Below are 14773 nucleotides of genomic sequence, written 5' to 3'. Positions count from 1 at the left end.
TCCAGGGCCTCGCCTCCTTTATCACATCCAACCTCCGCTCAGCCACCTCCAGCATCAAAACTTACTCTCTCCTCAGCCACCCCCTCCCATTGTTGGACAAATGTCCATGAGCAAGGGCTTTCTCCATCTCACCAAAGTGTTTCCCTGTAACTCCCACCCACAGGTCCCCAAAGGCCACAAGCCGGGGTGCCCCTGGGCCCCTTGCTACTTGTAGAGGACCCACAAGAATATTTCATTTCTGTCATAAAATATAATTGTAATATTTATTTTAGAGTAAGGGGCTCACAAAGGCAGAAGTGCCGTGTGGCTCAGCGCCCAGCCTGAGGGCCTCAGGGACCCAGTCCTCCCCTTTTGCCCATTATAGCTTTTCAGAGACAAGCTCATCAGCGTGCCCCGGAGTCAGCTTTCTTTAGCCAAACGGTCCCAGTTCCTCCCACAACTTCTTGGACAGCTTGGTTACAGTCCCTCCCCCCAAGCCCCCTCTTCCAGGAAGACCACCAGACCACTGTTCTGCTAAAAAGATGTTAGTGTCTACTTTATTTTTCCTTGGTCGTGAGACACGCTGTCAATTTAATGACTGTTTTGGGGGGGAGAAAAGTCACTCTGGGTTAGATGACTATCTCAATTGTAAGACACATCCTGGTTCAATTACAGTGCAATAGGATGTGGCCCTTATGCCTAAGGAAATATGGGAGGTGAGCAGGTGGGTGTAAATCCTTATGTGTTTATATTTGTCCATGGGCATAGAAAGATGTATCAGTGGGGAAATGCTCTTTAAATGCTCTTTTTTTCAGGTTGACCTGAAAAAAGAAATAAAGTATAAAAAATCAATACAAGACATGTATTAGGTCTCTGTGTATAAAGAATTATATAGTTTGTCACTAAACGAAAATTGATATATTTAAAAAATTTTAATGTGTATTTATTTATTTTGAGGGGGGAGAGAGAGAGAAAGTGGGGGAGGGGCAGAGAGAGAGAGAGAAAGAGAAAGAGAATCCCAAGCAGGCTCCAGGCTATCAGCTCAGAGCCCGACACAGGACCTGATCTCACAACCTGTGAGATCGTGACCTGAGCCGAAATCAAGAGTTGGACACTTAACCGACTGAGCCTCCCAGGCACCCCTAAAATTGATATTTAAAACACCATAATTATATATTTTTTAAAAATCTGCCTGATGAAGCTAAACTATTGTATAGCGTTAGTGTCAGAAAAAGAGGTCTTGTGTGAGAGAGAAAGGACAGGGAGTGACCGAAGGGACGAGAAAGGGGACCTGGGAGTGTTGGCAACATCCTAGTTCCTGATCCAGTGGAGGTTACATGTGAATTCAATGCACTTTCCTGTACATATATTATACTTCAAAATAGAAAGTCTAGTTCGTGAGTTCGCACCCTGTGTCAGGCTCTGAGCTGGCATTGTGGAGCCTGTTTGGGATTCTCTCTCTCTTTCTCCCTCTCTGTCTCAAAATAAAATTTAAAAAAAAAAATAGAAAGTCTAAATGACATAGTTTTTAAAATCTGACTGAAAATACTTCCCATTGTAAGAGAGCTGTAGAATTTGTCTCAGGAAGAAGGAAATCATCCTTTACTTTAAAAGCCCAAGGAGGAGGGGCTCCTGACTGTCGGTTAAGCGTCCGACTTCAGCTCAGGTCATGGTCTCTCGGTTCGTGGGTTCGAGCACTGCGTCGGGCTCGGTGCTGACCGCTCGGAGCCTGGAACCTGCTTCGGATTCTGTGTCTCCCTCTCTCTGTCCCTCCTCCGCTTGCACTCTGTCTCTCTCTCAAAAATAAATAAACATTCAAAAAATTAAAAAAAAAAAGTTCAGAGAAGAGCCATGTGGTTATAAAAAACCCTCATTTGGTATGGTTCAGGGAGGGAGGAGCACTGCTCTGAACAACGAAGGAATTAGTTTTCTGTTTCCAGGGAGGTTGCAGAGGGAGGAGTGTGCCACAGGGGAGGTGAGGAGAGACAGACAGGGGTCAGGTGACCTGACCAGGCTCCGAGTGGACACTTTTGTGACAACAGTGAGTGTGGCTTCCCGATTCATGCTGCAATTCCTGCTTTCTCCCCAAACCTTCAGTAGAGGCTGGAGCTGGCTGGAGGGGACCAGGGACTAGCCACGGAGAGGGAAGAAGGAACGAGAGGTGAGCCTCAAGCTCCAAAAGAACATCCACAGGAGGGGCCTCTGGAACTAGCATGGGGACTTAAGCTGTTTTGTTTAGACATTAAAGTCTTACCCCAGAGAATGGAGATCTTGAAGGCATTTGGGTTGTAACATCTGTGACATTTGTTTGAAGGTATGTATGTGTTTTATCTATGACCAAACAGCTATGAAAATATATGTAAATGTCGTTCATGTTTACACATTACTTCTCTGTTGTACAGAGAACATTTATAAATATCAAATGGTTGGACAGCAGCCCAGCCCTCCAGGGGACGTTGTGTCATCTCTGAGTGAAATGAGACTATTACCTCCCTTATCCTGGGCATTAAATTTTTACTAATATAACCCTGAATAGATCTTGCTGTCCTGGCAACCACACCCAAAGGCACGTGGCCTTCGTGCCTGCAAAGTCCATCCCCATCCTTCCCTCAGATCTGGGCATCTGAATCCCAGGACAAACTCTGGGTTTCACTTCCTTTCATGCAGTCTCTTGTGTTAGGTTGGAGCTTTACATATCTGAGATCCCAATTCTGATGCTAAGACAAAGACTGTGGCTTGTCCCCCAGTAGTCATACTCCTCCTTTCCCTCAGAGTAAGAGAAGCCCAGATTTTGAGCTGGTTACATGGTCAACCAGAGTAAAGACTTCATTTCCCAGGTTCCCTTGAAGCTAGGTGTGGATATGATGCTAAAATCTGTGTGTGTGGAGTCTGGAGCCTGTCCTTATGACAAAGGGCCAAACTCACGTTGCCCCTTCCTCCTCTGGCTGGCTGGAATAGGGTGAGGCATGAGCCATCTTGGACCACGTGGATGAGGGCCGCACCTGAGGGAAGGCAGAATCTGGACGTGGAAGGAGGGAGGGTGCCTGACACCAGGAGCATAGAGTTGGGAACAGCCTACTGTTCTCATGGAACAGAACCCCAGACAGCCCTGGACTTGTTGCTGTAGATGGCTATATGAGAGAATTATAAACCTTGACCTTGTTTACACCTTGGTTGTTTGGGGTCTATAATGTACAGCTGAGCCTATAGCCCAGTGAAAATAGTCATCTTTGTTTCTGCTTCTCCAATCCACATCCTGCTGGGAATTTGGTATTCGTTTCTATGGTTCCTCCAAAACGATATTTCCCAAATGTCATCCCCTCTTATACGCTGCCACCATCTTTACCATAACCAAATATCTCATTATTTATGATCCTTCTTTTAATCCACTTATCATTTCATGTAAGTACATTTATTTTAAAAGCAAGCTTTAGATCGTGGCTGTAAATAGAAATCCATTTCACTTGCCATAGATAGAAAGTAACTCTACAAACAAAGGCAATAAAAATAAAGCAAACTTATTAACTTCTGGAGAGAAGTGTGTGAAAGGCTCTGAGTCTGAAACCTACTCTCTGTTTAGGGGCTAAAAACAGGGACTGGAGGGAGGTTAGCAAGTGGGAGAGTTGGAAGAGACAGAATTGTCCCAAGTGGATCCTTTCTCCTTGGGGAAATCAGAAACACCAGAAAGTGATGGGAAACAGGAGGAATGTTCTCATGGGGTATCTTGGTTATTTGATGTTGTGTGAGAGCCCTGACGCAAAAGCTGAAGAGGAGGAGAAAACAAATTTCTGGAACTGACTCCCATCAGTCCACCTTTGCCCCTTGACGAGCCATGCAGCTGCAAGGATGGGGAGCTAGCTCCTAAGGGAGGCCCTGGCACCCTCTTTGGGTAAGGGTTTGGCACAGTCTCTGCACAGGGATGGTTACTCACCCACTGGTAGGTCCTCAGGCAAGTTCACTCTCGTCATGTTTCCTGAGAACATTGGGGCCACATTGGCTGCCACTGTAGGAACATAGAGCACTGGAACACCTGGATGCCATTGCAAAGCCTGACCCCCACCAGCCCCTGTGGGAGCCCATACCAGTCCCAACCTTCAGCCAAGCTCACCCGCCAGGGCCTGTATTGCTCCCCGGGCCTCCCCAGGGCAGCCAAGCATGAGGCTGGGTCGTAGGAGCTGGGAGTTTGCTGATGAGACAGTGCCCCTTCCTTCTGGAAGGTCCTGCCAAGGATCCCCAGGTTAATGCTACTCTGATAGGGAAGGAGAGGCACCCACCGGACACCATGAGGGTAGGAAACAGGAAGCAGGACAGCCACAACCATGCCATCATGTCTGGAAGGACCTAGGAGAAGAGGTGTCAGGGAAGAGGCACCTATACACATGCCTCCCTCCCTTTGGCGGACCCCCCATCTGTCTGGGTCTGACCCAGGCCACCCACAACTACCATCAGCAACTCTCCTACAGGGCCCCTATCATCCTCTGCCCATTTTCCAGATGTCCCAGGGTAGGAGTAATGGCGGGAGGGGGGGCGGTGGTACCCAGAGGGGTGGGCAAGGTAGCTGAGCCTGGTCCAGAATTCCATTCTGAGAATGACTCTGAACTTGACTCCAGAATTCAGTGTCTACTGTGTAGTAGGTACTGCTCTAAGCAAATTGTATATGTAATCTTGATATTCCCGCAACTATGAGGTGGTTGAGAGAATAAGGGGCTTTCCTGAGGCCACACAGGAAATCAATGACAAAACTACACTCTTTTGGGGGCGCCTAGGTGGCTCAGTTGGTTGAGCATCCAACTCTTGATTTCAGCTCAGGTCATGATCCCAGAGTCATGGGATTGAGCTCTGCTCAGCATGGAGCCTGCCTAAGATTCTCTCTCTCTCTCTCTCTCTCTCTCTCTCTCTCTCTCTCTCAGGGGCACCTGGGTGGCTCAGTCGGTTGAGTGTCTGACTTCGGTTCAGGTCATGATCTCTCAGTCCGTGAGTTCGAGCCCTGCGTCAGGCCCTGTGCTGACAGTTCAGAGACTGGAGCCTGCTTCGGATTCTGTGTCTCCCTCTCTCTCTGCCCCTCCCCTGCTCATCCTCTGTCTCTGTCACTCTCCAAAATGAATAAATGTTTTAAAAAAATTAAAAAAAAAAAAAAGATTCTCTCTCTCCCTCTGCCCCTCTTCCCTGCTCATGCTTGGTCTCTCTCTCTCTCTCTCAAATAAAATAAAATTTAAATTTAAATTTAAATTCAAAAAAATTGAACACAAGGCTTTTAGTCTTCAGAATTCACTCTCCCAGCCACTACACTACTCTGCCTATTTGAAGTGTCTAAAGCTAATAGCATCCTTCAAAATCAGGTGCCCAAGGAGGGACTGTGACTTATCCAGGACAATCCAAAGACTCTATGGGTGGGCAGGGTCCTTTGTCCTACTTGCGGACACATTTAACAGCTGCCTTTTCAGCCTTTCCTAAAGTGTGCTCTGTGGAACACTGCCCACAGTAAGTGTAAGATGCCCTACAGCAGGAGGGTTCTCTGGTTAAGTCAGTTTGGGAAGGATCCAAAACTATGGGACAACCAAGAGAAAAATGGCCTCAATCTATGGCTGATTCCAAAAGATGGGATCCTCCAAAGGGGAGAGTAAGGAACAAGGGAGAGAGAGACTGGCTTCCAGAGCTGATCCTGACAATGAAACAGCATCAAAACCCAGAAGTCCTCTCCCTCTCACCACCCAGCCCTCTCCCAAGTTCCCACCTCAGGAATATACCCATTTTCCCAGGTTACCCTGACTTCCCTTTTCTGGAGTGCCCCACATCCAATCCACGGGGACCCCTGCATTTCTCTCCATCCCACAGAGGCCACACTCACAGGCCCCCTTCCCCCCTTGCCTGGCTCAGCCCTCCTCCAGGTCTCCCTCCCCTTAGTCTCTAATCCAGTTCGCTCAGCTCAAGTAATCCTTCCTTGCCCCCTCTGATGACCTCCCTCCCCTGTTCAAAAGCCTTCGATGGCTCCGCATTGCCTGAGTCCACACTGCATAAAAGGGCTTCCACAGACCATCCATGCCTGACTGCCATCTCCCATGCCTTGCATGGCCACAGGTGCACCCCGCTTTCTCTCACTGCCAGGGAAACACGGGAGTATCAGGTGGATTGGTAATTTTAAATATCTGCTGACATTTCCTGAGCACATACTATGTGCTGGGCACTCTGATTCATTCATTCATTCTTTCATAAATATTTATGGATGTCTACCATCCACCATGTGCTATACCTTGTTCTCAGCACTGGGAAAATAATGGCGAACAAAAGACTCTGCGTGCTGCCTTCACCAAGCTCCTGGCTTAGTAAATGAGACAGACCCTAAACAAGTAAACACAGTGCTATCTAACTGCTTGCTGCATCCTGTGCTATGAAGGAAGAGAATGTGCCTAGTGTGGGAGCAGAAGGAGGGGTGCCACTTTGGGCACTATGGCAGATAAACTGGGCTACGCACTTTTTGACACTTCTCCCAGCAAGAGATGAGGACTAGGTCTGCCCCCCTTGAATCTGGTCCATTCATCATGTTTTTATTTTCTCTCTTTTATGAGACTTTAACACCTGGGGGGCCTTGCTGGCCTTTCCCAAGGTGAGCTATTTCCTAGAGATGACAAATGACTTGCCTGCAAACACTCCTCTCCTATACAAACCAACCAATCCAGAGACGACACCCAAACCACCTCCTTTATCTAACTCACACACCAGGTCAATATTCCCCCTGCCCTAAGTCACCCCAGGGCCAAGCACTGGACAGCTAAGGATAGCCCCTAGAGCCTACCAAAATGATTCAAACTACTTAATCCTAATTTTGCTCTGCTGCTTGACCTGAAGCTTCCTTCCCATGGAAAATGCACTGAGGCTCTGGGTCGTGCTTTCTCCTCCTTCCTGCCTCCTGACCAAAAGCTTCTCCATGTGGCCCTGCATGGTGTGGCAAGCCACCTCTTCGAGAAAACGTGTAATAAAAATTCTTACAATTGCCTTAGCCTCTCCATGTCATTACACAGTCACCTCCATGAATTAAAAATCCCACTGGTTTTATAGTTAAGACATCTGGGCAGGCCCCATGACTGATTGATAGAATATGGCACCAGAGATGCTATGCCGGTTTCCAGGCCTAGGCCTCAAGATACTGGCAGTTTCCTTTCCAGTGTCTTGGAACACTCAGTCTTGGAACTCAGCAGTCATGCTGCAAGAAAGCCCAAGCAGTCTCTTGAAGAGACTCATGTGGAGAAGAACCGAAGCCCCTGGCCAACAGCCTGGTTGAGCTCCCAGTGGACAGCTAACATCCATGTGAATAAGCCGGTGCATAAACCATCCCAAAATGGATGCTCTACCCCCAAATGAGCCATCCCTTCTGAGCCCTGCCCAAATGGTAGATCTCTAAGCATAATAAATGACTGTTGCTGTTTGCCAGTAAGTCCTAGCGTGGTTGGTTATGTAGCAGTGGATAATGGGAACACTTAGGGCTGAGTCTCTGAGGAAGTGACGTGTCTGACAGATAAGGAAAGGGCATTGCGTGAGGAGTGGAGGAGGGAGCTTCCTGTTCAGGAGAATTCAACATTTATCTCCACTTCTTCCTTCTTGAAACCCCACTCAAATGATGGTAAAGATTTTAGAAGTTCAAAAGAGTTGATGACAGATGAACAACTTATCAAGCTAATGATAGTGAAAACCAGAGTACGGATGACACCCACGAGAAGCCAGCTCAAGACCCCAGAAAGGCCAAAGCATCGATGGTTCTAGAACCCTCTGAAATCGGAGGTGTGGGGTGGCCTAAAAGCAGGAAAATTAGTTGAAAGTTTGCATGTGGAGCCGTTAGACTCCCAGATACCGCTTCTCCATCCATGCAGTCAGGGGGCTGACATCCCACCCCCCACACACATTAGAGAACTTACATGGAGGCTACTTCCTGAAAAGGCTGAATCGGAGAGATCTGGAGCGGGGGGGGCCCTAGGCCTGGCAGAGGTGGGGGTACCACAGCAAAACAGGGAGCTAAGTGAAAGACTGCACACTAAATGGTGACACTCTCAGCCCCTTGTCCCTTCTCAGTTCCAAAAGCACTGGCAGATGATAGGACACCTCCCCCAACCACCAGAAATTTAAAAAATAATAAAAAATAAAAAATGGAAAAAAAAACAGAGAAAATGGACCCACTTAAGAGGAAACAACCCACAGATTCTGAAATGTAGGGGCTTCCATTGACTCACTTTATGGTGCGGCTTCTAAAAGACAAGTTCTGCCTTGCCCCCTGACCCAGAGTCCCCACGGATTTAATTATGTATGAACAGGAACCATCAGACATTGAAGGGAAGAGAGATGCCATAGCATGTGGGAGCTCCTACTGAAAACTGCCATAGCTTCAGGAAGTTTACAATCCAGTTGGCACGATCTTCGTGGCTTGAAGTCAGGGTGGAAGTATTTACACCATGGAAATAAGCAAACACAATAAATCATGGAAACCTGCACACCAGTGACAGACACTGAAAAATCCAAACCAAGTCAAACAAAAATATGGGGAAAGGCAATTCGGGGGCTGTTTGTTGTTATAAATCTCATAGTATGATTTGAATTTTTTATTTTTTTATTAAAAACATTTTTTGATTATTTATTTTGAGAGAGAGAGAGCGAGAGACAGAGTGCGAGCAGGGGAGGGGCAGAGAGAGAGGGAGACACAGAAACTGAAGCAGGCTCCAGCCCCTGAGCTGTCAGCACAGAGCCAGACACGGGGCTCGAACCCACGAACTGCGAGACCATGACCTGAGCCGAAGTCAGACACTCAACCACATGAGCCACCCAGGCGCTCCTTATTTGAATTTTTTAAATTCAGGGCCCATGGGGCGCCTGGGTGCCTCAGTCAGTAGAGTATACGACACTTGATCTGGTGGTTGTGAGTTCAAGCCCCACCTTGGGTGTAGAGAGCACTTAAAAATAATATCTTTTTTAAAAAAGTCACAGGGCACCTGGGTGGCTCAGTCGGTCGAGTGCCCAACTCTTGGTTTTTGGTTCAGGTCATGATCCCAGGGTTATGGGATCGACCCTGGCATTGGACTCTGCGTTGAGCATGGAGCCTGCTTAAGATTCTCTCACTCTCTTTCTCTCTCTCTCTCCCCCCCCCCGCCCCCACTCGGCCCCTCTCCCCCTCTCTTTAAAATAAAATAAAATAAATCAGTACCCATACTACTTGGCTGAAGCGAGCACTGTTACAAAGTTGCTCGGTCAGTATGAGAGGTGGTCCCGGGTCAGGTAAGAACCAGTTGTGTCCCAGGAATTGTAAGATGGGCCCTGTGGCTGGACCCAGGAGAGAGAGGGGCAGGGAGGGAGACGGGGAGGGGAAGCAGGCAGAGGCAGATCACTCCTGGCCCTGTAAGACAAAGCGAGGATGGTTTGCTTTATTCTAAGGAAAACGGAGGGTCATTCCAGGGTTTTAAGCAGAGGAGTGGCAGGGACTAATTTGCTTTTCTAGAAGATCTTTCCAGCTGCTACATGCCGGTGGATTGAAATGGTGGCAGCAGGGCTAAAGAGAAGAGGCAGGAATAGAGGTATTTTGGGGGCAGGATATAAATTCACATAATCTCTGCACAACCCATCTTGCCGACAGAGAAACAGGCTCAGTGGAGCTCACAGCTAGAAGTGAGGGGGTCTTTCCCATGGGCTTTCCCCAGGGCTCCAGCAGGAGGCGGAAAAACCCAGTTCAGCTATGGGCCCCACACCTTCAAAACATCTGTTATCTCAGACTTAGTGATCCAACGAACCTAAAATAAAGAACTCTTGGGGCGCCTGGGTGGCTCAGTCCATTGAGTGACCGACTTCAGCTCAGGTCACCACCTCGCGGTTCGTGAGTTCCAGCCCTGCATCAGGCTCTGCATTCACAATGTGGGTTCTCTCTTACCCTCTCTCTCTGCCCCTCCCTCTCTCTCTCTCTCAAAATAAATAAATAAAGTAAGGAAACTCTTTCAGCAGAAAAACTGTTCATCACAAGTGGTTATTTGTAATCATGGAAAATGGAAGTAACCTAAATGTGGGAACACCAAGCAACAGTCAAGAAAGATGGGACGAAGGCCTCAATGGAATATGTGGCAGGTGTTAAGCATCCCGGCAGTGAGCGACAGCAGCTGCCATGGAAGGAACATGTACTCCATGCTGGACACTGAGCTGGGCACTATTTGACACAGGAACACTTAAGATAGGCACCATTATACCCACTTTACAGATGGGGAACCTAGAGGTCAGAGAGGCAAAGAGCTTACAGAGCTGAGAAGCAGCAGAGGCTCTCTGGGCGATTCACTCTAAGCCCATTTCCTCCTTTGTAAGATGGACTGACAACTCTACGAAGTGATAGGGGTGGGGGGAGTGAATGAGAAGAGAACGTGCCAGCTCAGCCCCTGGCACACAGAAAGCACTCAACAAATGCAAATCCCTTCCTTCTGCCTGTTGTGCGGTCATCCTCACCATATGACTGCTCCTCCCAGTCCTACGCGAGACGTTGACGGCCAGGCAGTGGAGGATGCTGGTGTGATGGAGCTGGGGTCACCATGCAGTGACTGGGGCGGGGGGAAGCGCCTGGAGCGGGTCGTGGAGGTGGAGTTGGGCCAGGACGGTAGTTTGGTTGGGGGTAGGGATGACAAAGGGATGGAAGCCGGGACGGTGGTGGCAGTGACGTGGGGATACCGTTTGTGATGATGAGGGTGGGGAGGCAGGTGGAGATGGTGGTGGTGGTGGGCACACAGTAGACGCACAGGTGGAGTTGGACCCTGATGATGGCGGTAGACAGCTGGCATCCACTGTGTGAGCAAAATCCGGGGTACCTCAACACTGGCTGGATGCAGCCAGTCCTGATGTCTCCTTGCTGTGTGATCTTGGACCTCACCCCTCACCTCTTTCGTTCTCCCACTTCCCCTCCTTCAGGGGTGAGTCAGCAGCCACAGGGAAATTAGTCACTAAGTGTGCAAGGTGTGCTTTTCACTATGACAAAGTGCAATCGGGAACACAGGAAACCCCTGCCCTCGGGATACAGTCCTCAAGGGGAAGGAAGCCGGCAAGGATGGCCCATGTGCTGTGGCTGGCACTTTGTACCCTGTGCCATTCAGTCCTCGGCACACCACGGCCCGGGAGCAGAAGGGACGTGACCCAGTCAGTAATGGGATCAGAACCCAAAGCAGGAAGTCTATTCTCTCTCTTTCTGGGCTTCTGAGTTTCTCTTCCTCATCAGCCAGACTTCTCTCAGACAGTGTGTGCAGAGCACCCAAGGGCAAGGTAGAGGGAGAACAGCCTTAACTGGCAGGCATCCTCTAGGGTCCCCAAGGCCTCCACCTCCTGGCCTCCTTCCTATAAACCAGCTACACTCATTGCTCATGGAAGCTTCTCCCAACTTCCCCCTCCCATTGTCTTGGGGCCTCAAGAAGCCTGCTGATCCTTACTCGGGGCAACAGTGATATATCCAAAGTCTTGCCCCTGCATCTGGTCCAGACCATCCCAGAGAGGTGGCTGTCAACCCCTTTTATTCTTGAGTCCCAGGGAAGATAAGGCTCCTGCCCAACGCCCGCAAGCCAGTTGGGGGCAAAACTGGACACCTCCCTTCCACCCAGTCCAGTGCTCTTTCTTGCTGCGGTCCTGCCTCTCCTCCCCACTTAACTACCTCCACCCTGGGTTTCACACAATCTTGTCCCCTTGTTACAGAGACTTTTTACACACACACGCTCATTTGATCATAATGAGGCCAAAGTTCTACGGTCCAGAGTGTCACCTCTGGATTTGGTCATTTGAGAAAAATGTACAGAGCCTGTGTGAGCTGGACAAGGAACAAGAACGAACGTGCCCCACCAGTGAGCCTTCTCGCCCGCTGGGCACAGCGACTCCCAAGCACAAGCCTCCACCATGGCTCTGGCGGCAGGAAACACTTCCTCCCCCTCGGCCTGGCAGGCTGAGTCCTCACAGGTCCTGGGTTTCTCTTCCCACACAAGCCGGTCCCCTTCCCCCTCCTGTGGTCCAGTGGCACTGGATGCTCCTGTTCTCCATCCACACCCTCTATTTTCCTCTATCCAGGCATTTGCATATGCTGTCCCCTCGCCCAGAATGCCTTCCCTCGCCTTCTGCATATGTGCAAATTCTCTCCATCCTCTAAGGCCAGGTCAGGTGCAGAGCCATGTGTATGCTTTGGTGGGCCTTCCTCCGGCCCCTGAGTTTCTGGTCTCCCAGCAAGGGCAGGGGACAGAGCAATTGCAAATGAACAAGAAGTGAATGGCGTTGCCTGTGGGCTGGGACTGGGGAGAGGCCTTGATAGTGCCCTGGCCGGCCCACCCCGGGCCTGTGCCGCTGGGCAGCCTGGGCGCGAAGAAGGCAGTCTCACCCCAGCCCCAGTACCACGCAGCCACACCCAGAGGCTCTTCTTTCCCTTCTACCTCTCAGTTTGCCTTCTAAAAAGTGGAACTATCTACATTCTAGAAATCCCAGCTTCCCTCTCCCCACACTTTCCTTCCTCTCAAAAAGTACTCCTTGAAGAAGGAGTGATGTCAAAAAAGAAGTGAATTAGGGTGCTTCTGAACCCCTACTGGCCACATGAGATATGCAGGCCCCCCACCAGGAGTGCCCCTCTCACCCCTCCCCTGCTTGGATGAGGCACACTCACCCTGGCCTGGGAAGCACTGGCTCCTTGACCCCAGTGGGAAGAGGCAGCAGCCACAGTTCCCAACAGCCCAGGGCACCCACACCGTCTCCCACACAGGGGGTGGGGACCCCAGATCTGCCCAGGGCCTCCAAGAGGGCCAGAGAGGGTGGTGGCCCTTGTCACCCACAGGCCCCCAAAGAGCTGACTCGGCCAGCATGGCCACTGCCACCTCTAGCTCATCGCATACTTTCTCTTCAGCTCTGTTTCCTTCTCACAGCTGTGCCCCAGCTGTAGGAATTATCCTTTGGGGTGCAGTGAGAAAACTGAGGCTCCGAGAAGTTCAAAGAGGGATGTCCGAGAGCGTGGGACAGGGCATTAGACCCAGACTAGCTCCAAATCCAGGAGTCCTTGGGTGAGCCTTGGTCTGGGCTCCATTTGACTTCATGGGGCCCTACCTACACCCACAAGGCAGACACCAGCCCAGCCAGGGAGCCCCGGTGCCAAGATGTGGACCCCAAGAGCACTGGGCTCCCTGCCACAGGGCCCCTCCAGTGCCCATCACCCCGGCTGTTTCAGCAGCAGATAGATACGGAGGCCAATGGCCCTGGGTTAGATTCCAGAATTTCACTTACTCACTGTCGCCCACCCCCAGGCAAGCCCTTGCCCCCTCTGAGCCTCAGTTTCCCTCCTGAGAAACGGGGTGAGGTTAAGAACCATGGAGTCCATACACTGGTGGCCATCAGTCAGATCCCAAAGTTCCCTGAGCCCACGCCGGTGTCTGGTGCCCCAGCCGTGCAGTGCCGGCCTCAGGGAAGAGGCCCAGCCAGGCCCTGGCTCTCACACCAGGCCAGGGCTGGGGCCCGGCCTGCAGTTCGTCCCAGCCAGACCCTTCCTAGTACTGGTGAGGTGGCACTCCAATCCATCACTGACCACAGACCCAACTGGGCTTCAGAGGCTCTCCAGCTTCCTTCCTGCACCCTTACCATCCTGACTCCACCGATGTGGAAACTGAGGTCCAGAAGAGTTACAGAGCCCACCCAAAGTCAGGACGGAGCTGGGATCTGAACCCACGCAGTTGGGGTCGGAGCCCAGTTCTTTCTCTTGGAGCTCTGGAGCCCTCCGGCTCAGCCACTCTGTCTTTACCCCTCAAGCTTCTTGTGAAAGAGGCCCAGGCAGGTTAACGTACTTGCCTGAGGGAACCGCCTCCCTTCTGTCCTGTGAGAAACCTCAGTGGGTCCAGATTATCCAAGGACTTGGAAGGGAGGGGAGCCATCAGCACCTGGGAACAGGTCTTATTAGCCCCACACTGAGAAGAAACTGAGGCCTGGCAGTCAGACCGGGACTCCCTCAGCTCCAGGTCCGCCCAACCCAGAACAAGCCCTCACTCCCTCTGCTCACCTTGGCCTCAACAACCTTACTCAGCCCCTACCCCTGGCCAGCAGCCCCCTGCGGCCCCGTTGCAGCCAAGCTGTGCGGTCCCTACCTGTGCCCCGGAAGGGGCCGTGGAGGCGGCAGATGGGCACCAGCGGGCACTGTCTGGGGCCTGCCACAGCGTGGCTGGCAGACTTTAGCACCATCTCCTCCTCCCTTGAGCAATCATTAACCCCACCAGAGACCACACCTCCCAGGATGAGAAGGATGGGACAGACTCCTCAACAGGCACTGACTGTGGCTCTAGCAAGGGGGCAGGAGGGCAAGACTGAGGCAACCCACCCCCGTACTCCCAGGACAGAAGGCTCAGGCCACAGGAGAAAGAGCCTGGCAGAACCCCAGCCCAGAGACCTGGGAACCAGGCCCAACCCTGGGGCAGGCAGGAGGTGGGGAGGGTGACAGTTGGTCATCAGAAGGTGATACCTAAGCCTCCCATCTCCTCCTGGCTGTTAAGAGGCCTCCGTGACAGGCGGCCTGTGGAGAAAATGAGAGAGTAGTTAGGCCAGGAGAAGGAACTAATAAGCAATCAAATATGGAGACTCCAGTGGACATCTGTGAGGTTTTCAGAAGAGAGTGAGGGCAACCTTGAGCTTAGGTAACGTACTCTCCTGCCTACTGTTGCTAGTATTCCCCTCCACTGAGGACCTCAAAGGGTATCTACCCTTCCCCAGGGGCTCATCCACCCCAGGCTGGTGTTAAATACCATCTAGGTGCTGTGGCCTCCCAGCAGGGTCTGAGCCCCCA

At 51.0% G+C, this 14773-nt stretch overlaps 1 protein-coding gene across 2 annotated transcripts in view; it reads right to left on the bottom strand.

The window, feature by feature from the left end:
* Window positions 1-14192, bottom strand: part of CDHR2 (cadherin related family member 2) — a 34765-nt gene extending 20573 nt beyond the window's left edge. The window contains exons 1-4 of one of the 2 annotated variants that reach the window (XM_078447102.2): window positions 14082-14134; window positions 10444-10775; window positions 4254-4320; window positions 3911-3982 (exon numbers count right to left, since the gene is read on the bottom strand). In XM_078447102.2, the coding sequence (XP_078303228.1) occupies window positions 3911-3982; window positions 4254-4320; window positions 10444-10446 (142 nt within the window). In that variant the 5' untranslated portion in view covers window positions 10447-10775; window positions 14082-14134. Of the gene's footprint in view, window positions 1-3910; window positions 3983-4253; window positions 4321-10443; window positions 10776-14081 lie in introns of both variants that reach the window. The other variant, XM_060635104.3, reaches the window with a different exon arrangement.
* Between the last annotated feature and the right edge of the window lie 581 nt (window positions 14193-14773).

Source organism: Panthera onca, chromosome A1 (assembly GCF_046562875.1).
Source record: "Panthera onca isolate mPanOnc1 chromosome A1, mPanOnc1 haplotype 2, whole genome shotgun sequence".
Classification (NCBI taxonomy): Eukaryota; Metazoa; Chordata; class Mammalia; order Carnivora; family Felidae; genus Panthera; species Panthera onca.
Note: the sequence above shows the minus strand (reverse complement) of the source record. Positions and strands in the feature narration are given on the sequence as shown.